The sequence below is a fragment of the Osmerus mordax genome, chromosome 14, assembly GCF_038355195.1.
Source record: "Osmerus mordax isolate fOsmMor3 chromosome 14, fOsmMor3.pri, whole genome shotgun sequence".
Taxonomy (NCBI): Eukaryota; Metazoa; Chordata; class Actinopteri; order Osmeriformes; family Osmeridae; genus Osmerus; species Osmerus mordax.
The window spans coordinates 4,545,428-4,571,875 of record NC_090063.1 but is presented as its reverse complement, the minus strand read 5'-3'; the positions used below and the strand labels follow the sequence as shown (position 1 = coordinate 4,571,875).

The 26,448-nt window shown below is 46.1% G+C and overlaps 2 protein-coding genes across 3 annotated transcripts in view; one reads left to right on the top strand and one right to left on the bottom strand.

The window, feature by feature from the left end:
* The window catches only part of ntng2b (netrin g2b), a 45,152-nt gene extending 43,415 nt beyond the window's left edge, over positions 1-1,737 (top strand). For both annotated transcript variants that reach the window (XM_067250464.1, XM_067250465.1), the window contains exon 8: positions 971-1,737. In XM_067250464.1, coding sequence (XP_067106565.1) covers positions 971-1,194 — 224 coding nt within the window. In that variant the 3' untranslated portion in view covers positions 1,195-1,737. The remainder of the gene's footprint in view (positions 1-970) is intronic.
* A 3,386-nt stretch (positions 1,738-5,123) lies between these two features.
* setx (senataxin) lies at positions 5,124-23,325 on the bottom strand. Its single transcript, XM_067250725.1, has 25 exons — positions 23,189-23,325; positions 22,533-22,712; positions 22,157-22,367; positions 21,861-21,970; positions 21,220-21,436; positions 18,934-19,053; positions 18,489-18,669; positions 18,258-18,360; positions 13,942-17,382; positions 13,671-13,770; positions 13,232-13,399; positions 12,854-13,074; positions 12,186-12,338; positions 11,757-11,913; positions 11,567-11,668; positions 11,349-11,458; positions 11,039-11,110; positions 10,710-10,859; positions 10,384-10,491; positions 10,080-10,264; positions 9,495-9,587; positions 9,183-9,383; positions 8,927-9,016; positions 7,540-7,627; positions 5,124-7,326 (listed from the first exon to the last, which is right to left on the bottom strand). The coding sequence occupies exons 1-25, from the start codon at positions 23,189-23,191 to the stop codon at positions 6,280-6,282; spliced, it is 7,611 nt and encodes a 2,536-aa protein (XP_067106826.1). The 5' UTR covers positions 23,192-23,325; the 3' UTR covers positions 5,124-6,279.
* Positions 23,326-26,448: the final 3,123 nt, after the last annotated feature.

Sequence of the window (26,448 nt, the reverse complement as noted above, 5' to 3'; positions counted from 1 at the left end):
CTTCTCCTCTTCCTCCTCTTTCTCCTGCCACCCGGGACTGGGTCGCGCAGCTCATTAGATGCCTCACCTGCTCCGTTAATGGATGACCCTGTCGCACCTTAACCCCATTACACGCATGCTCTCTCGCTCGCACGCACACACATACCTACCCTCTTCTTCTTCACATACCTTACCCTCTCCCCCCCCCCACACTCCCCAATGCTGTACCATCATATCAGAGGCTGTTTTTGGAAGGAATCTCGACTCTATTTACTGCAGAGCTTTGTCGAACTGGGTCAGTCAGTAGCATACTGTACACACTAACACGCCACCTCCAATTTACATGAGAGAGAAAGAGAGAGAACGCGCGAGAGGGAGGGAGAGAGAGAAAGAGAGAGGGAGAGCTGCAGGAAAGAAAGAGGGAGAGAAAGAGCAAAAGAGAGAGGTGGTGGTGGGGGGGGGGGCTGTGAGAGGAGACATTCTGTGTTTGTTGTAGGAGAATAGAAGTGGGGTTACAGCTGAGGCTCCCATAGACGTTTTTATCTCTTCAGCAAAAGAGTCCCATCAATAATAAAGATGCATTCTGTCACGTCATCATGCCCTACAAAATCGCCCGTGATACCCTCTCTCTCTTAATACACACACACTCATTTGCGCACAGACACACAAGGACTTCCTCATCGAGATTTTAGGTCAAGTATCATGCACGCCATAAAGTACCTCTGTGTTTCCCCTAATGTCTTTCCGAGCTGTTTAATGATGTTATTTATTCAGGCAGCAGCAACAGGGTTGAGAATCATCTGAATTAAAAATGGAGATTTCGTTCATTTGACCCAGAGAAGGTGCTTGAGTAACACAGATCAAGGGGAACAAGAGGAGGGAAGAAAGAAGACCGGTGTTACTGTGTCAGTGATGGCAAAGCTTGTCAAATGATCCTTGTCTCCCCCCGTCTCCCCCCCCCCCCTCCCCTCCCCCATGTCTCCCCTCACAGCCAACGTGTGTGACGAGGAAATGCGTTTATGTCAGAACGGAGGGACCTGCTACCAGAACCAAAAGTGTATCTGCACTCCGGACTTCAAGGGGTTGCTGTGCCAACAGTCCCGCTGCGAGGGGGGCAAAGACTGCAGCTCGGCCTGGACCCCCCACCTCCCGCTGGCCTCCATGCTCCTCTGCATCCTGCTCCCCTACCTACTGGCCATAGTAACTGCACACTGATCCTCCCCCCACGACCCCCGGAGCCAGGGGTGGGGTGTGTGTGTGTTTTTCTGTGTGTGTGTGTGTGTGTGTGTGTGTGTAGGGAACGGGCAACCCACAGCACGCTAGCTGACCAACGGACCCTTTGAACACACTTGAGTAGAATTGATACACACGCGTGAACACGCGAATGCACACACCTCACTGGACTGTTATTGGACTGGAGCGGTCCTGTGTTTGTGTGTGTGTTATGGGGAGAGAGAAGAGAGAAAGAGAATGGGAGTATAATAAGCAGAATCAGACAACTAATCAGTGTCTCTTTCGATATCCAGTACATCTCTCTCCCTTTGTAAACGAGCTGGAGCAACCTCATACCAAAAACAAACAAAAGAGAACACTTTAGTCACTGCTGTTCACTACAGAGAAGGGAGGGATGTGTGGTAGGAAGAAACACGAAGACGTTTTGTTTTCCTCTTTTGTTATTGGTCGGGTCAAACGCCCCTCGGTGTGCGCACTGCTCTTTCTTTTGTGTGATTGGATGGAGGAGGAGGGAGAGGGTCTTGAGGAGGCTTACCTGTGGGTTATATGGAATGTGGGGGGGGGGGGGGGGGGAGTGTGAGTTTTGGGAGGGGCATCCGCTATTGAGGCCTACGTAGAATAATGTCAAATCAGGTTTCATTTTTCTTCAAAAAATGAGACTTATTTTCACCTTTTCCTTTTCTGCTGCATTTTTTATGATTATCTTCTGTCAATGTATCTTATGTGCCCACTAACTGATGCTGAGATTCTACCTATTATTATACTCTTCAGGTTATGAATAATACAATTTTAGTCACTATTATGGTCGTCATAGGAATGAGTGATTGTTGCCACACTTAGCGAGATTTAATCCACACAGTATTCAGGAAAAAACAGAATTTTAACTTCATCAGAAATCTAAAAAGAGAGTAAAAGATCTATCAAAGTATCGATATTATATGACATTATTTGAATATTTTTTGTAGAGATTATTTTTGTTTGGAGTTATAATAAATGAGCTATTACAAATCAGCATTTTATTACACTGTAACACCTACAGTAAATGTGACTGTTATTTGTTCTTGCTCGTATGTTATTGAGTCACTCAGTTTCTCAAGAAAAAGCATTGTCATGATTGTGTTATCAAGGGTAGCCAACACTTGCTAATTAAGAGTGGCGTGTCTGATGAGAGCTGTAACACCACCTCGTTCACCGCTACTGTATTTGATTTAAGCTGAAAGTGTGAAGGAGCTTTAAGTAAACAATATCTACGAACCTTGACGGCTCCAAACCTGAGAGACAACTGCTGTTCCTGGGACGCCAACCTCCCCTGTGGAAACCAAGCTTGGCTGTAAACGGTGGTCTTGATTAGGCTACCCCTTATAGGCGTCGAAACCACATCGTTCACAGCAAAGGTTTTAAATAAAATATCAATAACATAATAAAACAATAAAACACACAAAGAGGACGTTTGGCTGACTCTCTGCTACACTGCAGACAGTGTTTGTGCGTGTTGGACAAAGGGGAGGATTGCTGCGTCACTGAAAAGCTGCACATCTCTACAGAAGCAACACACCTGTGAGGTGAGGAATGTGAAACGGTTAGCTTTTCTGTCGGGTATCTGCACATAGGCATTTCTTCGGATGAGACGTTCAGCTGTGTTCGGAATGTCTCGTCCGTGATCTACGATGCGGGGCATGTCAGAAAGGTGAGTCAGAAAAGGAATAGGTTTTGACCATACCAGCTGACACTACTAAACTATAGACTATACCAGCTGACACTACTAAACTATAGACTATACCAGCTGACACTACTAAACTATAGACTATACCAGCTGACACTACTAAACTATAGACTATACCAGCTGACACTACTAAACTATAGACTATACCAGCTGACACTACTAAACTATAGACTATACCAGCTGACACTACTAAACTATAGACTATACCAGCTGACACTACTAAACTATAGACTATACCAGCTGACACTACTAAACTATAGACTATACCAGCTGACACTACTAAACTATAGACTATACCAGCTGACACTACTAAACTATAGACTATACCAGCTGACACTACTAAACTATAGACTATACCAGCTGACACTACTAAACTATAGACTATACCAGCTGACACTACTAAACTATAGACTATACCAGCTGACACTACTAAACTATAGACTATACCAGCTGACACTACTAAACTATAGACTATACCAGCTGACACTACTAAACTATAGACTATACCAGCTGACACTACTAAACTATAGACTATACCAGCTGACACTACTAAACTATAGACTATACCAGCTGACACTACTAAACTATAGACTATACCAGCTGACACTACTAAACTATAGACTATACCAGCTGACACTACTAAACTATAGACTATACCAGCTGACACTACTAAACTATAGACTATACCAGCTGACACTACTAAACTATAGACTATACCAGCTGACACTACTAAACTATAGACTATACCAGCTGACACTACTAAACTATAGACTATACCAGCTGACACTACTAAACTATAGACTATACCAGCTGACACTACTAAACTATAGACTATACCAGCTGACACTACTAAACTATAGACTATACCAGCTGACACTACTAAACTATAGACTATACCAGCTGACACTACTAAACTATAGACTATACCAGCTGACACTACTAAACTATAGACTATACCAGCTGACACTACTAAACTATAGACTATACCAGCTGACACTACTAAACTATAGACTATACCAGCTGACACTACTAAACTATAGACTATACCAGCTGACACTACTAAACTATAGACTATACCAGCTGACACTACTAAACTATAGACTATACCAGCTGACACTACTAAACTATAGACTATACCAGCTGACACTACTAAACTATAGACTATACCAGCTGACACTACTAAACTATAGACTATACCAGCTGACACTACTAAACTATAGACTATACCAGCTGACACTACTAAACTATAGACTATACCAGCTGACACTACTAAACTATAGACTATACCAGCTGACACTACTAAACTATAGACTATACCAGCTGACACTACTAAACTATAGACTATACCAGCTGACACTACTAAACTATAGACTATACCAGCTGACACTACTAAACTATAGACTATACCAGCTGACACTACTAAACTATAGACTATACCAGCTGACACTACTAAACTATAGACTATACCAGCTGACACTACTAAACTATAGACTATACCAGCTGACACTACTAAACTATAGACTATACCAGCTGACACTACTAAACTATAGACTATACCAGCTGACACTACTAAACTATAGACTATACCAGCTGACACTACTAAACTATAGACTATACCAGCTGACACTACTAAACTATAGACTATACCAGCTGACACTACTAAACTATAGACTATACCAGCTGACACTACTAAACTATAGACTATACCAGCTGACACTACTAAACTATAGACTATACCAGCTGACACTACTAAACTATAGACTATACCAGCTGACACTACTAAACTATAGACTATACCAGCTGACACTACTAAACTATAGACTATACCAGCTGACACTACTAAACTATAGACTATACCAGCTGACACTACTAAACTATAGACTATACCAGCTGACACTACTAAACTATAGACTATACCAGCTGACACTACTAAACTATAGACTATACCAGCTGACACTACTAAACTATAGACTATACCAGCTGACACTACTAAACTATAGACTATACCAGCTGACACTACTAAACTATAGACTATACCAGCTGACACTACTAAACTATAGACTATACCAGCTGACACTACTAAACTATAGACTATACCAGCTGACACTACTAAACTATAGACTATACCAGGGAGTGGCGTTGAAGCAGGGGGAAGAAGATTTGACAGAGGAAGAATTAAAGGACAAGAGTCAGTCAACAAAGTTCCCTTTATTTGAGCATCTTGTGAAAAAGTAAAAAAAAAGCCCTGGACGTAGTATCGTCCAAGATTCAGAACATAACGTAGTCTAGTTCTGCAGATCCTTTCAAATAGATGCACCAATTTATTATATGCAATAGAATGTAATGCTTAAAAAACTATGGTCAATTTAAAAACAAATCCACGTTTAGGTCTCTGGTTCAACAGGTACCCAATATATTTGAAAGTGTTTTAAAGCCACATCTTAAGACCTGGTTTACATGCCAACAAAAGGTAAGATTGTTAAAAGAAAATTGGAAAAAGAAATTGAACAAACATAATCTGATGCAGATAACCAAGTGAGTGAATCATTTTTGCAGCTGCTGAACGAAAAAGTATAGCAAGAGATACTGCTCAGGTCTCTATGTATCCCTGAAAGAGACAAGGAGCTTTTGCCTTAAACTAGATCTGGTTCGAAGACCATTCATAAACCCACTCTATCAGGGTACCTTTCTCTCCCCCCTCTTCACTAGAACCAATCAAACAGCTCAAAAGGTCTGTCTTATATTATGCATTTCTCTCCAGATCTATTTACTGTCAGCACACACCCAGAGGCCAACCTTGGGGTTGTCAGAGAGGCCATTAGCTGAGTTCTGACTTTTGAGGAGGAATTTCAGGTAGAAACAGGACATGGAAATGATGAGAAACCAAAAGACAAACTTTAAAACGGCGTCAGTACAAATACAAAGCTTTAGGAATAAACGGGAGGGGGGGGTATGTAAAAGAGAATTTCACAATCAGTCCAAAAAAAACAGATCACAAAAGAAAACAACAGCATCAACACATATATATATATATATATACGTATTCTAAGTGCATTTAAGTGGCTGTACTTTACATCTGGAAAAACCCCTATTTACATCCCAGTGTTTTTGGCAAGATCATTGACATTGTGAACACGGAAATACTGTAACAAAAATCCATCCCACAGTGGAACTGGACTGTAGTTATAAAGACACAGCAGAAGTGACCAAGGAGAAGCAGCTGAGATGGAAACCTGGACTCTCGTTGAGAACTTTGGGTCTGAGGGGAACTCTTCTCTCTCTCATCTTCAAGTCCTCACCTTTGACCAAATCAATATAAAAAAGACCAAACTAAAACGATCCACTCATCTCTTTGCTCTCTTTGAACTGGAGGGGGGGTCCCATTGCTGGTCCGAGGAGCGTTTCAGTCCCTTAGGGGTGTGTGTGGGGGGGTTGAGGTGCGGGGAGCGAGCCTTGTTGTGTGTGGAGCCAGTCAATCGGGGGTCTCGGGCCGTCCGCTCCCCTGGTGCTGGGTGGGGCGGGGCTCCAGAAACAGAGTGCATGTCCTTCTCTGGCAGGAGAGCTTTGGAGCTCCTCCCATGGTTGTACTCGACGTCTCCCCCACTGGGGCTGTTGCTGCCGGGATCCCCACGTCGTCCTCTGGAAGGGCGGGGGGCGTCGGTGGCGGGGTCCCGGATGTTTTCGGCGCACGCGGTTCTGGAGCCGTCCACTTGGGGCTCCCGGTTGTAGACGGCTGCTCGGTGTTCCCTCGCTCCGTCACCTCTGGGGTCCCTGTTGCTGCTGCCGCTGCCTGCAGAAGGCGCCCACGAGCTGAAATCCTGAGGGCTCTTGACCCGCTTCTGCCCAGTGTCACTGAATCGGACCTTATTTTTGTTGACAGCCGGATGGTCTCGGACAGTCTCCCGAAGAGCCTCTACCCTGGGCTGGGGGGCCGGGGGGTACCGGGGTGAGGTCTCCGCCCTGGGGTCCCCCTGTGCCTCTTCTCTCTTCTGGAGGCCCTGGGGGGCGAGAGGAGGGCGAGCGGAAGGGGGCTTGAGCGACTGGGCCTTCTGGTCGGGGGGTTGTGGGACTCTCGCCGCCAGCCGGGGGTCGGTGGGTCGCGCTACTGCCTGGGGAGGGGAGGCGTTGCTGGGGTGCTGCTGGAGGGAGCAGCCACTGGCCTGGGCGGAGGGCACAGGGTAGGTAGAGCGGCGCTGACTGGCAGAGGCGGGCCTCGGGGCCTCCGCTCGGGATGAAGGGTTAGGAGCGGGGTAGGACAAGTTCCGGGCGAGGGAGGGAAAGGGCTTGAAGATCTTCTGGACGGCGTTGTTGAAGGCCTTCTCCTCAGCGCGGACAATGGTGCCTCTCCTGCTAGCATCGTTGATTAGCGCACCCCAATCACTGTCGCCGCTCTAGTGTGTGTGTGTGTGTGTGGGAGGAACCAAAAAGGCAAAGTTGAAACGGGTCAGAATCAACTTAATCTGCAAGGTATTAGCAAAGAACATCAACGACTGGATTGGAAATGTCAATAAATCCAAGGTGTGTTTGTGTTTATACTAATAAAGAAGAACTAGTCATGGATATAAGCCACGCCCCCACGTATTGTATGACCGCGAAAAACCAACCTTGAGTGTGCGCAGGTGACCCAGAATGAACAGGCTACACCTGGCTCGTGTGATGGTTACATTCATCCGCTGTCTGTTAGCCAGAAACCTGTGGGGAACAGCAAACATGAACATTACACAGTACATAAAGTCAACCTGCAGGGCTAACCTTCACCCTCACCGACAGGGCCAACCATCACCGACACACACGGGGCTAGCCTCCGCTCTTTACCCACACCGACAAGAGTTTAGCCTCACGCTGCGTTCACACTGCAGCGGAGCGGGCGGCGCGGGGCGTCGGCTTCCAATTCATTTTCTATGAAACCGGGCGTTGACGCTCGCGTAGGGCATTGTGGGAAGGCGAGCGGAGCGAAGCGTTGCAAGTTGGATTTTCTCAACTTTATGTAAATGAGGCGCGTGAAAACGCTAGCGTTGGCCAATCGGATTGGTTTCTTGTTTCTTGTAACGTAGCAACTGTTGGTCATGGTAAACATTTCTAGGTTTGACAATTTCAAGATGGAGGAGAAACTTATCGTATGTGTCTGCACACCCAGTTCTGTTCAGAACAAAGTTACGTAATGTGACGAGCCTGAATTTAAAGATTACATTAAACTAATAATGCATGGTGCAGGGTTGCCGACGTTGTCAGTGTCCCTAGGGTGTTTTTATACTTTTAAATTCAGTCTGGTCACATTACGTGACTGTTCTGTGCCACTGCTAGCTTGCTAGCCCAGCCTACAAACGACTGGTTGATTAGGGTGACCAGACGTCCTCCTTTACCCGGACATGTCCTCTTTTCGAGACCTAAAAAAAGCGTCCGGCAGGGATTCCAAAACTGTCCGGGATTTTGACTCGTCGGATATTTGTGTTTCTCTGGGTCTTACACAAACTATTACGCCCATATAAGTTTTGGAAATGGTATCTCCCTTACGTTCCACCTTCTTGCACGAGCTCTGACTGTAGAGAGAACTGTCATTTTGATCAGATAATGCGGCATGCAATAGACGACCAGCTCACCCCCCCCCCCCCCCCCCCCCCCCCCCCCAAACAAACTCAAATTTGGTCACCTTATGGTTGAGTGACCTGTGGCGTAACATGTAGTCTACTGTAATCTTGCACTAGTAAAAATTCTGTATTTTTACACAAATGTTGTGTAAAAGTGGTATTTTGATCGATATTGTGAGTACATGAACCCAAGTCTGCACGCTTGGTCATGCCTACAACAGTGACCTTAGAGAACTACAACTCTGTATTAACTTTTCTAACACGGCCCCCGAGCGTGGTGTACTGTGGGAAGGCAAGCGGTGCAGAGCGTTAACAAAAACGCTGCAGTGTGAACGCGCCGTTACCATCATCAACACATACAGTGACCCCCACCTCCCCCATCCCTCTTGGGTCGTCCCCTCACCCGATGCCATCCTGGCCCGCCCTGACACAGGACACGATGATGCAGTCCATCTCCTGGCCCTGGAAGCCGTCCACAGTGTCCACCTCCACCCTGCAGCCAACACAGCAGGACGCAGCGTCAACAAACACCCTCAACAGAGAGAGGACGAGAGACGAGAAGGACAAAGACTGAGAGAAAGAGAGAGAGAGAAGAGAGAGACCGTATGTGCATAAGCACATGTCTAAATGTGTGTGTGTGTGCGCGCTGGTAGACTCACTGGACGTGTCCGAAGTCCTCCCGCGACATCTCTCTCCTGACGCGCTCCTTCTGCCTGTTGTAAGGGGTGATCACGCCCACCTTCACCTGCTTCTTGTCCAGCGGCACGCCGGCCTGCTTCTTCACGGCCGCCATCACGTGGCTGTTCATCAGCCTCAGCAGCAGCAGCACCAGCCGCGCCTCCTTCTCGTTGCAGAACGACCTTTGGAAACGCGCGCAAACACAGCCAGTCAGCCAACTGGTCACCCATCCGGCCGCACGGCCGACTCTCAAGTCGGGGTCAGGTTCATTCTTGAGCATGTAGCGTCCTTACTCTCTGTCCTTGAGCTCTTGGCCATCCAAAACGTCAAACAGGAGGTAGGGCTGGAAAGGCCAACCGGCAGCGCACCTCTCCTCTCCTGTAGCACTGCAGGCAGACACACACACACCAGGGTTACCCACCATGTTGAATTCTGTAGTGCAGTACTTCGTTTGGTCCACGAAAAGACGTTCGTCGCCCCTTGTTTTCAGGTCAACTAGTCAAGAGCAGCTAATCCAGGTGAGAGGATGGACTCACCCCTACACCCTTGTCCACCTTATAGAGGAAGGGGTTCTAAGGGTGAGCGACTCTTTTCCCCTGTGACAAAGGAGATGTCGGGGCCCCCCACGGGAGACGGGAGAGGGGGGGAGATCTACCTGTCTGTGATGAGCAGGGGGGGGGGGAGATCTACCTGTCTGTGATGAGCAGGGGGGGGGGGGAGATCTACCTGTCTGTGATGAGCAGGGGGGGGGGGAGATCTACCTGTCTGTGATGAGCAGGGGGGGGGGGGGGATCTACCTGTCTGTGATGAGCAGGGGGGGGGGGGAGATCTACCTGTCTGTGATGAGCAGGGGGGGGGGGGGGGGGGGGGAGATCTACCTGTCTGTGATGAGCATCTTGTTGTAGATGTGCTTGGAGGGGAACTCGCAGATGTCGGGGTGCATGCGGTACTGTTTCCGTAGAAACACCACAGGGCTGGGGCAGCCCTGCTCCTGGCTGAGGAGCCTCAGGCGCTGACACAGCCGGGCCATCAGAGACTGGCTGTAATCCAGCTCCTTCGCTTTCTGGGAGAGGGGGGAGGCGCAAGGGACACAGAGTGAGAGACCACACTACATGGGATAGAGAGAGAGCGTGCGGGTTGCTGAACGCGTTTTGAACCCGCTTGCAGTGGGAGCTGCAGTACCTGTGAGACGACAGTAGGGGGCAGCTGGTTGGGGTCTCCCACCAGGATGAGTGTGCTGCAGCGGTAGAGCATGGGGATCAGGGTCTCCGTCTCTGTGGCCTGACCTGCCTGGGCATCATGGAAACCCAAACACGCATGCGCACGAAACGACACAGACACATGGGTATGATGTCAGTCAGGTAAAGTCTTTTTTTTTTATGAACAAGGTGGAAAAAAATTATTATACAGCTAGGTTTATTCACTTACATGATAAGAAGAGGATACTACTTTAAAAGGCTGCGATCTTTCTCATCCTATCTAACCCCTAGCGGCGTTCCGACTCTGACCTCGTCCACGATGACGCAGTTGAAGGGTTCGTGTCCGAGGCGTCGAAAGGCGGACTCTAGGACCATGCTGCCGCTGGTGCTCAGGGTGGAGCAAATGACGTGAGCGTCGTTGAGGACCCTGGCCTGCATCGCCTGCTTCATACTGCGACTCTGGGAGGGGGAGGAGGGACAAGGGGCAAGGAGAAAGAAAAAGAGTGAGATGGTGGAATGGATATTTCTAGAAAGTTCTTGCCCTTGAGACTAATTTGTGTTTTATTTACAATGTTGTCTGATTAGGAGGTTACTAGTGGATATGTTGTTGAGGTTAGAGATATAAAACAGTCTCTCACCTGCTTGAGCTCACTGCTGAGGGCTTGTCTGTCCTTGGCCAGTCTGGCCTTCTTCTCAACCAACTCCCTGTACTGCATATACATCAGGAAGAAATATATCAGCAGTGAAAAAAACTACAATTCCCTCTTTTATTATTATTCTCTGAAAGGACTACCTAGTGGACAAAATGAGTGGAGGTAATGTATATACTGGGCTCTGGCGGCCCCTTCTGGTGAAGAATAGTACACGTGGCTGTGATCGGTATTTTAGGGATGCGTGTGTCAGATTTGGGCTTTGTCTTTTGATTCCGTCTGTGTGTCGTGTGTGTACCTTAGGACTGTCCTTATTTGCACGGCTGATCTCCCTGGAGATATTGTAGATCCACTCCTCAAGTTGAGCTCTGCGCCGGTGTACGTCTGGGTTTTGTAACATGGCCTTCTCTATTGGGACACACACAACAGGTCAGCAATAGTCTGATGAATAACTACTACGCTCCGAGAGGCGGTCTTCTCGTGTCGTTTCCCATTTCGATAACATGCATGTGTCACCTGTTCGGCTCTTGATCTGGTTGTCCAGGCTGAAGTCAGCGAGCTTCTTACTGATGACCTTCTCGCTGCCCAGTCTTACTAGGTTGATGTCCCCGCAGTTGCCTGCACGCAAACACACACAAGTGTCACCACAGGCTGACTGTCGGCCCCGGCGCGTTCCTGTGTCGGCGTGCGTGTAAAAGAGAGGTACCCTGGGGCCGTTGCGGGAGGCTTAGACTCTTAAAGGCCACGATGACCTTCTTCATCAGGTTGTCAATGGCGGCGTTGGAGGGGGCGCAGAGGAGGACCCTGAGACGACGGGGCTTGGAAAGGCGGTTGGCGGAGGTAGGGGCCATGCTCTGAGCACCCTGCGAGGGATTATCAATAATGTAGCCAAAGACGATTTTGTCACGCAGTGATATTCATTTCAACATCATTTTATCCATTTATTTGGTGTTTAAAACGAGTCCGATTAAACCTACTATCAATGGTAGGATACTACTGTTTATCCTGGGACGCACTTCTCACCTGGCACAGTGAAATCGCGTCAGAGGTGCGAAGACCATCACCACAATGTGCCAGGTGAACTCAATCAAGCACACCTGGGTCTATGTGCGCCTGGCGCTACCGCAAGTCTTACCCCCGAGAAGAGATTCATGAGCAGGCCTACGATCGCCTTGCTCTTGCCCGTTCCTGGAGGTCCGTGGATCAGGCAGACCTTGGGGCCCTTGGCCTGGTTCCTGACAGCAGATGCCCCGTTCCTTACGGCCTTCAGCTGATCTGAGTTATACTCCTGAGAACACCACGGCGAACGTGGTTCAATCACAACACGCCACACAAACGTTTCCAGTTACTGTCACGTGTCAATGTCACGGAAAGGCACACGCACAAACCACTAAATGTAAAACTGTACTGTTACCTACTGCCTGGTACACTGGAGTGGAACTAAATGGGGATAAGCATCCTCCAGTGAACCAACTTCTTACTAGCTCATGAAATAATTACACTATTTATATCTCTTGTACTATTTTTCTTTTTATATTGTAAATTATTTGGTAAATTATATTACTTTATATTTTATTTTATATTTTGTATTAGTATTAGGTAGACTTTTACCTTTTGTATAGTTAGATCACATATTTAAGTTTTAGGATTCCTATATGTTTAATGTATGCACCTACCTGCCAAATTAAATTCCTTGTCTGTGCAAAATTTCATGGCGAATAAAACCCTTTCTGATTCTGAAAGCCTCCCTTATAAAACCTCAACTTCAGAGGCTGAATGACAAAGCAAACAATTAGAACTCACTGGCAGGTTGAGGGCGGAGCCGTCGTCCTCGCCAGGGGTGAAGTAGGAGATCTGGGGGGCCAGGAGGGACCTGTTCAGGGGACTGCTCTTCAGACTGACCAGGGCCCTGAACTCCCGCAGTGTGCTGATGAGGGAACCCACCACATCACACCGCACGGGCATCTTGTTCACAGACGTGACGTTCCCACAGGTCTTGATGATCATGGTGATGGTGGGCTGGCCTGGGAAGGGGTGTTGGATAGATCAGGCAGGAAATGAATACTTGAATTAAGGGACAAACATGCACAACTAGGGGGGGGGGGGGGGGAAACGAGGGGGGAATACAACTTTGATCCCGTGACATTCCGTTTCCTTAACATTCCAGGCGATCATCCTCACCCTCGCTTTGGACGTTGGACTTGTGGACACAACCGAAGTATGCCTTGGGCTCCAGTTGCTCTTGCTCATGTATAGAGTAAGCTCCAGTGTTCTGAGGCAGCCACAGGACCACCAGGTCATCCTCCTTAGGGTACAGGTGACGCGACTCTTCATTGGGAGTGAGGACCGCTGAGAGGGAAAAGGTTGAGGTGAAGCAGGCATGGGACAAAATAATTCCTAGCTATTCCAATAACTAGCACTGCCAGACCAGACCCCGTTGAAAGATGAGACGTCGGTGAACTAAGCCAAGTTGTGCACCACTGTCGTCAACATTGGATTGAGGCTATCATTGGAATAAAATATGGCTTTCAACGGGTTTGAGTTTTGAAAAGTTAAATGACTATTAATCGTTCATCCTCTAAGCAGTAACAGGAATTTGTGGCTTTTTCACAAAAGTTACCCTCGAAATTGACGTTCCATACACCGTTGCGGAAGTCATTTCCGACCAAGTTCAGCTTCATCTGTCTTGTTCCACTGTTCTTCTGCCAATCAGAGCAAAGCTGACGACAGAGAGACAGAAACCAAGCATTAACTGCAGAACATAAATCTCCAAAAAGGATCCATGAACACTTACAAAATAGGCAGTCATTTGTTTTTTATTGGGTTTGCCTTACGACCTACTACGTGGGCTATTCAACATAAGCATGCAAAGAATTCTACACAACACCCACCTCTTCAAACGCATTGATGAGCAACAAAGGGTAAAAGGTCTTGTAGTACTCATCAAAGGACTTAAAGTGTGTGCCCACTGGCACCAACGGGAAGGCACACAGGTCTGTAGGCGCTCCAAACTGCTTGTAGTTGGTGAACATATCGTAGGTCCACCTTAGAATGTTCTGGATAGGGGTGGAGGGGTCCAGAAGGATGTTCGGGTCCCTTGGTGGTGCCTGTTTGGCTATCACAGGAGCTTCGGGTCTGGAGTAGATCTTAGAGGTAGAGGGGCACTGGGGGAGGGTTGTAGGTGGGATGGGTTTATGTAATGGTTGTCTTGGTGGAGGCATCTGTACAGACGGTGCTTGGGGGGGCGGGTGAGGCTGGGGGGCACCAGGTCTCCGGGCAGGCTTGGGGGGCCTGATGAACCTGCCCCTTCCCGAAGCGCAACCAGCCGGACCCGCGTCACTCTTCGCAATGTCCTGCCCCAACGAAGCACTTCTGGAACTTGACGTTGAAGCATAGATCTTGGTGGTGGACGGCTTGGCGTTCCTGGAAGACATCGGAGACATTCCTGGTTTCAGGAACAAGCGCTCGTCGTTCTGAGCATCTGCGGTGGCAGATAGAGGCGCAGGCGGTTTTTTAAAACCGTGGTTTTGATCTGCCTGCAGGTCGCCTGGCAGATCTTCTCCATCCGCGGGCTCCTGGCTGTCTCCGTCAATATCCATGTCTACAGGATCTCGCTGCGTATAGAATTCATCTTCATTTTCCTCCATTTGGGAGGACATCTCCATATCTGTGGGCCCTGTTTGAGTGTACATCATCCATTCATAGTCGTAATCATCATTACCAAGCATTTCATCCCCCCTGGCAGCCTGACCAGAGCTGCTAGCAGTGACATCATCTTTCCCATGGAAACATTTCGATATTTGAATATCTGTGCTGGATAAGGCGGTGCTCAATGTGGTGGGAGATTCTGGCGCGTTCCCATTCATCGCTGCTTTGAAAACCTTCTTCTCCGGATCTGGCTGGGAGCAAGGCAGGGGATCATCTTCATCCTCCTCGTCTGAAAACATGAGTGGAAGGGCTCGTCGCTCGGGATCTTTCTTGTTCTTCCCACGGGTGTCTTCCTCAGCATTCTCCCCGGGGTGTGCTGGGGCCCCCGGTCCCCCCCCCTGCTGCTTAGACTTGGCCTGCCTGAAGAACTGGCGTTGCTTTGGGGGTATGAGCTTCCTTTTAGTACCCGGCACTACAAGCGTGTCGGAGGTCCGGACTTTGGCCTTCTTGGTCTTTCGGGTGCGCTTCCTCCCTGCCTGTTCTACTTGAACTCCTTGGCCGTGGAGTCTCAGCTGGTCCACGTAGTCCCGGGATCGCTGGGACAAATCAAAGGCCTTTCGTTCTTTCTTTTTAAGGCCTAGCTTCTCCGCCGTGGACTCGGGCTCCTTGGCCTTACGGACCTTTCTTGGGGGTACAATCGCTGGCATGGAGGTAGATTGGGCTGGCCTTGAATTGGAGGCGGAGGAGGAGGAAGCCTGGGTCTCTTTCTCGGTCCTGGAGGAGGTAGGCTTCGAGAGAGAGGGTCGGGTCTCCTTCTCTATCCAAGTGGAGTCAGAAGTATGGTCTGCTTTCTTGGGAAGCGGCATGGTAAACTGAGGGGCAATCATTGCATGTTCTTTGGATCTCCTCTCTTCATGGTCAGGTTTCTTCCTCCGGGCTTTAACAGGAAGTGGTTTCGGTTCTACAAAAATATCCTTTTTTGGGACAATGGCGGCACGTTTAAGATCTCGAGAAGGCCTCTTCTGCTTGGCTATCCCCTCCTCTGCCTCTAGCATGGCTCTTTCTATGTCTTCATCTGAAATTGGTTGTGTGTCGTTTTCAGGAAAAGCTGAGGTTTCACTAAACGCTGGTCTGATGGGACAATCATTTTTAGTCTTGGGAGGAATAACATGCTGCACATTGTCGTTCTCTAGACCCGAGTCAGCCCAAGCAGATACAACATCTTCCTGCGTCTCAAACTCAAACACCTGTGATTCGTCCCCCTCATATTCACGACACGGGCTGTGGTTCATGCCAGAGGGTTCGCTCTTGATCATTTTCTTCACAAAAAAAAGGTCTTCTCCTGACCCCCCATCGCTTTCGCCATCGCCATCCGATATTACAATGACATCCTCTCTTGTTTCATTGAACACGGATCTGTCAAGTTTGTGACAACTGCCAGGAGGTATATGGGGTTTCACGTTCGTTCTTTTCAACACCGAGGGGCGAGTATTGTCGACGGATTCGCTTTCAGTGGAATCAGCAGGGGGGCTCATAACTTCTCTCCTTGTCCTGTCAGAGTTAGATGTGGAGGGCTTGGGACTTTCTGTCTCGTCTCTGCTCCGACGCTCAAAAGCCACGCTGTTCTTTACGCCTGCATTCTTGTTAGACATCAGCTCACTGAGTTTGGATTTTAATTCCAGAATTCTTCCCAGATCTGGTCTCAAAGAGGACTTCTCGGGGATCGGAGGTGAAGCAGAGATGTCTTTCGCTGTTGCAGGATCCTCAATAAATTCCTTCTTCAGCGATGGTGCTTCCAGGAGTTGTGCGCTACGATTGCTGCCATCATGGGGAGCATCTTCATTGTAATCCAACGACACTTCCTCTTTAATGGGACGGCTACCTACTATTAAACCGCTTGGCCCAGGAAGGTCAGATGGTGCACAAACAGGTGGTGATGCATGGCCGGCATTCAAGGCGTCAGCTGGCGGGGTGATTGTTCTAGCTGGTTTGTCCATCATCTGCCTGACAAACTGCTTCAAACAGTTCTGCAGATGCTTGACCTCTGACCCTTTCAGTATCCAATCCTTTTGAGGGCCTCTGATCTGCTGGTTCAAGAGATCCAAGAAATGTGAACACTTGGCGGTCTGTTGAGGGGTGTTGGAGCACAGCTTGCTGCCTTCCTTAAGCAGGGCCCGGATGAGAGCCATGCAAGCCTGAGGCACTGCCCTGTTCGAAGCCGTCTTGCGAGGCGGTGGCAACCTCGATGATGAAGTGGAGGAGACAGAGTGAGAGCTTGGTACTTCCAAGCCCTTGAAAGCCTCACCGGGAAGTGTAGCCGTCTTCACCAACACCTCCACCCAGTTGGGGGCGCAGTAGTAAAGCATGTTCATGCATCCACTCTCCAGGTGCAGATTGATGATGTAAACGAGAATGAGGGTAAAGAACTCGGAGACCTTGTCGCAGGTAGATCGTCGTTCCTGCCAGTCCCTGTTCATTTCTTCGCATAGATAGTGGATGACCTCGTTGATGTGTAGGTTGTTGAGGTCCATGATGGACTTGATGAAGGGGATGAACCACAGGAAGGTACTGTTGTGGATGCGCAGGGCCTGACCCAGATCAGACTGCAGGTAATTCACCAGACAGTTCATTTCCTCGTACACCACGCTGCCGTCCGCACCATGGGAGCGTCGCCCTCTCTTTTCCTTAAGAGAGAGAGACACAGACAGAAAGGGAAAGAGATGGAGAGGGAAAGAGAGTTCTTTGTTACCTCGTACACCAGAAATCACTGAGTTCCCAGGTACCCTATCCTCTACCCTATTGATAACCTGTACTGCATCTTGTTGATTTATTTCAAATGTAATGGTTAACTCTAGCCTGGGAACCAGACCAATCTGCAAGCTCATGGTTCATTTGCTCTGGCAAATGGGTCTGGCCGCCCTACCATTCCAACAGATTTCCTTCCGACATGAAAAGTGCCGGGCCAATCATAACCGTTGGTCTGATATGTGGCGGGTTTAATCCAAAGAGGAGGCCTTTTGGTAAGCAACAGGGATGATGTTTCAATGCTGTGATTTGAATTTTGCTATTTGCATTTGCCAATTGGTCGGGCGATGCCAGGCTAGGTTAACCCAAGTGTATCTGAGGGAGTGTGTGCTTCGCTGCTTGCGAGTCTCCATTAACAAGGACCATGGAATTGAATCCCAGAGATTGACTTCATTGTGTGCCATAAAGAAATATATTCGCAAGCTATGATTATACTAAATAACCTTTTCCCTGGCCTTGACTTTCTGACGCTCTTGATTAACAGCCCACGGAAAACTCTTGGAATCACCCTGCAGGAAACATAAGGAAGGTTTAAGTCCAAGAGGTCATCACATAACTCAGCACAGGACTTTACTAGTGGTGTTACACCGGGTTTTGAAACGGGTCTCCCTGCAGTGGGCTCCCTCCCACGTCCAAAATGTACGGGCAGATAAATCCACGGACACATTTTTTACATTTCCGGTTTGGAGTCAAACACTCTCAAACAATCAGTCCAAAATACATCATGGTGAGAATGTAGCTTCAGCTATGCTACCTTGCTCTGGTCTGGGATGTTAGCACAATACACCATTTGACTGCATGACACCGTGCTATCATCATCATCATCATCAAGCACAGGCTCCACTTTGACTTGCGGCCTATAGAAACGCGGGGGGGGGGGGGGGGGGGAGAAACTCATTAGTTATCCATCAAATTCAACAAGAAAAGGGAGATCATGTATAAGTATAGACATCATGTGCAAGTATATAAACAGAAACGTTCGTACATCTGAGATTCCTTTCTTATGCAATCAATCTCTTTCATGTAGCTGGAGCTCTCTGTGATAGTCGTGAAGGCAGGGATGGGCTCTATCTGACCCCAGATCCTGGAGCCCAGCCGGTCCAAGATCACCATGAAGCACTGCAGGGCCGGCCAGAAGGGGTCCTCCTTCCCATCTTGCTCTTCGTCTGCGGGGGAGGGAGCAAACATACATCAAGACAGCTCCATGAGATTAACGCTCCCTCACTGAGTAATGTTAAGTAAAGGCATGCCTTTAACTTTTAATATCTACAACAACAATATCATTTCACAACCAAATCTCTCTGGCAAAAAACAAAACAACAACAACAATTGTAAATATGTTTGGAAGATTCAAGCAGTTCGATAACTAATTAAACAATACAAAAGAAGCATCGTCATCGACTTGTCAGCTTCACCGACAAGTTACTTACCCTCCATGTTATTCTCCATCGTATTGAGGATACACTGGAGTATGTTGGCCTGTTTGTCTGGTCCTAGGAACAGAGAGTCCATGGCCTGTGTGTCCAACTGGGTCAGAAGCATGCAGATGCCTGAAGCCAAGTGAGGAAAAGCACAAATGCTTCAGACATTTCCTTATCTCACAATATGCTTTTTACGGTTACAGAGATCAAAATTGCGACCATTTTGGTTGCGTATGGTCCATAAATTGTATCTGTGAGACCTCAAAATATATTTGGGAGCATTTCTGCAAGTGCAAATAATCATTATGGTGCGACCTGTTTTCGTTTCTTTACAAAACGCTCGCTAATTAGCTTACTACACAGTATGTGCCTGCTGTGAGCTGATACAGTGACCGGTCCACTGTTCTATCCATCCAACTTTACATAAATAAATCTAACATCAACATTTTAGTTGTGATGCTGTTGTGGAAAAAACATCATACTGTTGTAATTATGAAGATGGTTAATGATTATGGACTTAAAGATATTTGTAATCACTCTTTGGTGTATGCTATATTATTGGAAACCATATTATTACAAGTTATATTATAGGAAACCAGATGCAAAGCTGTTTGCTGATTATTGTTATTCCTAAACAATAGTAGGAGACATGAAGCCCAAAATATAAGGTTTAAATAATTAAAGGATGAGTGGGGGAGAGGAGCATGTGTATGCTTTCATAAAGGACCAGGACGCACAGCTATGACTTATGAGACATATTTGTGGCCTTTCGCCCAGAAGCCTAATGCAGCTGGCTGTTCAAGGTCAGAAAGAGCCTAAATTGGAAGAAGTGTCTATGTAGGAAAGTACCTGTTTTGAATCCCCTGAGACAAGGGATCCGCTTTGTAAGATTACCTAATGTCTACGAAACCAACAAATATCGTACCATATTAACATACAATGGGGAGAAGACTATATAAGTTAAATTGTCCGGAGAAAACTTCAGTCTGATCCCGGGATCACGCTCACGTTCTATTGCCAATCTTTGTTACCTGAGAACCAATAAAACACTTTGCATCAACCCTGCTGAGTTCCAGTGCTGTTTTTACATCTTGAGAAGTGACTGAAGACGTACAGAACTTTTGTTTCATCAATGCTTCTTAATATTCGATTGGATGCTCCGAAATGTTTGCAGGTGCTAACTTTTTAACCCTTGTGCTGTCACAATGACCCAAAGGTTCACAACGACCCATCGGCGTGTTGCGCCAACTTTACCCAATACAAAAACAAATAAAAAGCATTTTATTTTAACCTTCGCGGTGTGGGGGGTGTGAGACAGCCCGACGGTTAAAAGAAATTGCTTCACTTTATTTTTGTATTGGGACTGAAGGGTCACAATGACCCTAAGGTAACACAAGGGTTAAAGTTGGGAGGACCAGTACTACCAAGTAAAAAAGTTAAGTTTTAAGCCCTGGGTTATGATGTGGAAAATTAAACCACACTGTTGAATTGATGAAGATTGATTAAGATTAATAAGGAAGCTCTTGAATCACCCCTTTTAGTATTGTTCTATATTAATGGAAAACATATATTAAACTGTTGACTGACAATCAATATCACTGAATTACACAAAGGTATTGAGCATGTGTGTGATCTGTAACAGTGGCTGAGGAGCAGGGGGGAGGGGCTACCCGGGAACAGATGTCTTCCTTCTTAAACAGAGGCATAGGCTAGAAGTCAAGGTTTTTGGCCCTACGCCCAGAATCTTATCTTTAGTCAACAAAGGGCCCAGACAAACTAAGGAAAGCCACATTTTGGGAAAACCAAGCACTAGGCCTAAATTGGGATGATTCACAGTTGTTATTACCAATAGAAACATAACTCATGAGAATAGGAGGGGCCATTAAATAGTATATAACTGGATACGCGGGGGGGTAAAAATAAGTTGGGTTTCAGGGCCTGCTCACGTTTATTGGGATTTTTGTTTGTCTTGAAGACCAATAAACATTTTGCATCAAACTTTGCAGTGTTCCAGTGCCATTTTTTCACTTTAAAGATAGATTGAAGACTTGGATAAAATTACACGACATGAGCTGATAAAGTGACCAGTCCACCGTTCTATCAAACCAATGTTACATAACCAACTAAACGTCATCTTTACATTCTAAACTTTAATGCAGGGTTTTGATTGGTTAATATTACCCATCAATCACTCCTTGTCACTGCGCTCCGTTGTCACGTGACAGGGAGCTAACTAGCGTGCAAAATAAATTTATGTAAAAGTACAACCAAACTAAATTGAGATTGACGCCTCACCTAGCCAGTAATTCTTGTCGTTCTTGTCGTACAGATGCGATGGCAGCATTGTCATCTTTTTGGTGGGGTCGTAAGTGGGGTCAATCCCCTGGAGGTTCCGGGAGATTCCAAGCTCCACAACAAAGAACATGCAGGAAAATGTCTCCTGGAGGTCATAGAAGTCATCTCTGTCCACGTTGCCCAGAGACCTGGCCACATTGATGGCCCACCGCCTCACCTAGGGAGGAGGGGAGGAAAATATAGGAGATCATGTAGATTTTGAATATGTAGAATAGGTGTTACATTTACATTTACATTTAGTCATTTAGCAGACGCTCTTATCCAGAGCGACTTACAGTAAGTACAGGGACATTCTCCCCGAGGCAAGTAGGGTGAAGTGCCTTGCCCAAGGACACAACGTCATTTGTCACGGCTGGGAATCGAACTGGCAACCTTCAGATTACTAGCCCGACTCCCTCACCACTCAGCCATCTGACTCCCTGTTACTATTCTATAACCCTCAACCCTTTCAAGGAGACCTTGAGAAATGTACATCTCACCACCACGGTAACACAATCAGCATCTGACAATAGTGTGATGGTACAATTAATATATGTCCATTGCATGTGTATATTTACAAACTATTTTACAACGAGCAGTACCGTCTCATTGGGATGAACTAGGAGGAGGTAGATGCCTGGGTTTTTTTCAGTAACCTGAAAGGATTGGTTTGATTTCTCCATCTTACAAAGAGCCTCGACACACATGTCACCTGGTGGACAAAAGCACATGTGAAGGAGACTGCAGCCCAGCATGTCTATGTCAAAGAAAAGAAAGTGGGTGTAATGCTCCTTATATACAATGACAACAGTACTCCACGGGTCTCTACAGAAATACACCCATGTTGCCCTTCAGAAGAGAACATTTAAGTGAATTGGTTGTTGTGTATCAAACTCACTCAGTTCTCGATCAGCCATTAGGTAGGGGTATTTCAGGATCTCAAGCAGAGGGAAGCGTAGGACATTAGCATACTCCGCTGGGTTCGTTTTAGACACTTTGGTCTCCTCCTGATTATCTTCGATGACCCAGAGGTCGTCATCCTCCAGCTCCTCTTTTGAAAACTGAGAGAAGTGGCTGCGGAGCCGAGATGTCTCCAGCTTCCAAAGCCTCTGTTGAGAAGAATGGGAGGCGACAGGGTCAATGGAGAGATGGAGAGATAAAGATGGTGACCAAAAGTTGATCAAAAAAGGTAATATTCAGACAATAGAACATAGCTCTAAATGCTTATTTTCCCCATATAGACACCAGCGTGCACAACACATCTAAACTGTCACCTTATGCAGTGCAGGGAAGTTTTCCCTCGCTCTGTGGTACTCCAGAACACACTCGTTGCAGAAGCAGAGGTCCGCGTTGACCGCCTCCTCATCTTCGACCGAGAGCGAGCCAGAACTGTAGCTCTGGAGCAGCTCTGCTGCACCATTTTCTACTGACGTGCACCAGCGACAGGTACTCATCTATAGGAGAAAAACAGACAGGTAAATAATGCTGATGGTCAGAGCACAGGAAACTCATTGGTAAATAACGGCTGTCAGTGATTTACATAATGTCATATTTAGATAAACAAAAGGCTCTCAGGGTTCGACTTTTTAAGTTACACATTCAATGTTTATATCATGCGTCCACTTTTCTTATAAAGCCTCATGACTCCTTTGCGCTGCACACTTTGTTGACATGCTAACTCACATGTAGAAGAGAACTGCTTTGTTGACAAAGCAAACACGCAAACGTTAACTCAAAATTAAAAGTGAGGGAAACTTCCTTTCCTCGGAAAAGTAACTCGTTAGCTGAATAGCTACTCTAGACAGCTAACTAGCTAGCTAGTTGCTAAAATAAGTCTAGTAGTAGTTAACCAGAGAGAGCGTTACAGTACGTAGTTTATCAATGTTTTCCCGGAATACGGTGTGGGTTTTTCGACCAAAGCAAACCTTACCATAATTAAACGGTGTGGAATATAAAAGGTGCATTAAATCGATGTAGCAGACAAACAGCTCCGTTCCAATAACATGAAATGGCATTCAACTACTAGTAGCTACATTCTGTTTGATTCCATCTCAAAAAATCTCCGCCGTTACCTTCTCAAGCGAAGTTGCTAACTGGTGGGGAAGTGACGTTCGGGTTCTGCCCTCTTCCGCCTTGTTCTGTCTGATACTATTCCGCCCTGCAGAAGTGAAACTGAGAAAAATGACTTCAAAGTTCTTTGACTATCCAGCCAGATGTGTTTAGTGATGTTCAGGTTAGTGGTAGTGCACTGATTGAACATATATTAATGAAGTAATATTTATTCATTAAAAAACACGGCCACAGATTTGACCCATGACCCCGAAATAGCTATACAGTAAATGCAGAAGCCAAGTGCAGTAACTACAGTGTTGTTTTCCAGTTTTCTTTGTATTTTCAGTAAAACAAACTATTTTGACTATTTAAATATTTTGTAAATGTATTTAATAATCGAGTTTTTTTGCCATGGTAACTAATTAATTTTGATCAGTCTTCAGTATTTTACACAATTACTTAATTCAAAAGTACACAAAATAACATGAAAGAAATGAAAGTGAAATACGCTAGTCATCACCTAACCTTCGCTAGCTTGAGTTAAGGCAGAGCCTGTTTAAGTTTCTATATTAGACATTGTCTGGTTAAGGTAAGGTTTACTATCTTATCACCGGTGGGTTTAGCGCAGTTGGTTTCGTAGCTCATTAGCACATTACTTAGCCATAATCTGGATATTTTCTTTTAAGTGATAGTTCCAGTATTCTTTTCCCTCTAGATGCAATTTCATTCAGGTGAGAGTGGTGATAAATGAGCTCGAAATATGGACCAGTAGAATTACTTGTAGACTGCAGTAAGTGCATACAATGAAGGGGCAAACAGCGCCGTAACTACACTTACTGCCGTTTGCCTCGGTTTTAAGTGTGCTTTGATAGTTACTGCAATTCTTTATACACCTTTTCTCGAAAACGGAGCAAGATTGAACTCTGAAACCTTGTCACAAAATAAAACAGATATTGAGAAGTTCAATTTCACTTAAAACTTAATTTTGAAGTTACTGCGGTTAGCCTTTGCACGAGTTGCATGCTCACACAATAGTATTAACATTTCATTTTAAAAGACATCACACGGTGCAATCTTGTAAAAAATAAAAAAGTGAAATTCCACACTATTAACTACAGGCATGCAAACAGGTCAGGGGTAAAAAAAAAAGGTGAGAAGGATACGGCGAACCCCCGACCCGCTATAGGGGGGTCCGGGGGCATGCTCCCCCGGAAGAAAATGTATTAAATTTGAAAGTTAAACGCATGAATCTGGTGCACTTTGAAAGCAAAATTAAGAGGCTAGATCTATGTAGAATATGTGCTCTTGTAAACAATGTCATTGTCTTTCAACCATAAAGATTTTTTTTTGTATAGCATACATCATAAAAAACAATTAAACAAACAGGATTACCTGTGTTGAACTACTTTAAAAAGCAAAAGTCAAAAGCATCACTTACTGTAAAGGTAACACACATCCAATAGACATCATTTTTTATATTGGATTACAATTGTTTCTACTCGATGACGTCAAATGGGTCCCTAAACCTCTCCCCACTCTGCCTCTGATTGGCTGTGAGGTTTAGGCATTAAGAGTGACGATTGGTTCCAGAGCCAGTTGTAAAGTTGGGAAGCACAGGTAAAATGCTGTGTTGCCCCGCCCCCATCGGATCTGCACGATTCACGTAAGTTACCCATTTTGGTTTCAAAAAGGTGAGTCTCACCTAAAGGTAAGGAGTTTGCATGCCTGTATTGTTTGCACCTTCCGGCCACAGTCAATTCCGTGTTTGTGTAAACCTACATGGCGAATAAAACCAAATTCTGATTCTTCTGATGACCGAAGGCCTGTCTCCTTCAAATTCAACAAACTGTAGCTTTACATTATGCTGCCCTCAAGTGGGGAAACTGAAGAACTGGCAGTGATGTCAATTCTCTGCAAACTGTCTTGTAACAGAACTTGCCTCAGCCTTAACACTTTAATATTTTCAAAAGACGCTTTCTGGTCAAATAAAAAGCTAAGAATTTTGGATTTAAGTTACACTTTTAAAATAGGGAATATTTATAATTAGACCAAGGATAACTTAAGTCAGCTCAGAAAACAACTGTACTTTAATTGGTAACCATCTTTGCAAACCTCCCATTTGCAAAGGTTATTCTGACCACTTGTGGTTGTGGTCAGTCAGACTCTTATTTCACTCAGGGTTTTTAACTGATCACATTAGCCATATATTAAATGGAAAATTGACACTTCACTTTTAAATTAATCAGTCCAGTTTGGAGTGCCCTGACAGGGCCCATTGAGCTCACTCCTGCCCAGCCTTGAGTTTCTCCTCAATTGTGTGATCCCTCTTTAGCCTCCCATGCAGGGAGGGCTCTTGGCCAGACTGGGGTGGCTGCCTCACTGCTGCGGGCTCTTAGCTTGGATAGTCAGAGCTGTGGCGCTGTATTAGTTCAAGTTCAAGTCTTTTATTATTAAGGAGAGGCCATCAAAGCTTGGACTGACCACAAGGACTCTGAAATGGGACTCGGAGCCAGAGGGCACGGTGTGCATGTGGCTTTCATTGTGAACTCTTAAGTGTTCAGGCTCAAGAGCCTGGGTGAGCTGGGATTTGAAGTGGGCTAAAGTCCTCGTAAAGGTAGAGGTGGTCGAAATGTGACGAGCACTGCAGATAACAGTGGACAGCATCGGGGTCAATGCTATGAACCTCTCAACCTAAAAAGAAAACAGAATTGTACGTATTAGCCAATTGTAGTACAATTGGCTCATGCAGGCATGCAAACAGGTCAGGGGGAAAAAAGGTGAGAACGATACAGCAAAAATTTCTTACATTTTAAAGTTAAATGCATCAATCTAGTGAACTTTGATAGCAAAATTAAGAGGCTAGATCAATGTAGAAAACCTCTCCCCACTCTGCCCATGATTGGCTGTGTGGTTTTCGGCATTAAGAGTGACAATTGGTTCCAGAGACAGTTGTAAAGTTGCGAAGCACGGGTAAAATGCTGTGTTGGCCAAGGACACAAGTGAAAATTTTGGTTTCAAAAAGGTGAGTCTCACCTAAAGATGAGGAGTTTGCATGCCTCTAACTAGCACTCCAAAGATCAGAGTAACACTCATTAGGCATCTCCCTCTCCCATTTCTTGGTGAAAAAGAGACATGGTA

What these genes read in the sequence shown, in the direction of transcription:
- setx (XM_067250725.1), bottom strand. An exon ending in TAGTTCATCCCAATGAGACG is followed by an intron (nt 21,437 to 21,860) that starts GTACTGCTCGTT and finishes CCTCCTCCCTAG; the next exon opens with GTGAGGCGGTGGGCCATCAA. An exon ending in CCTCCCGCAACGGCCCCAGG is followed by an intron (nt 11,669 to 11,756) that starts GTACCTCTCTTT and finishes GTTTGCGTGCAG; the next exon opens with GCAACTGCGGGGACATCAAC.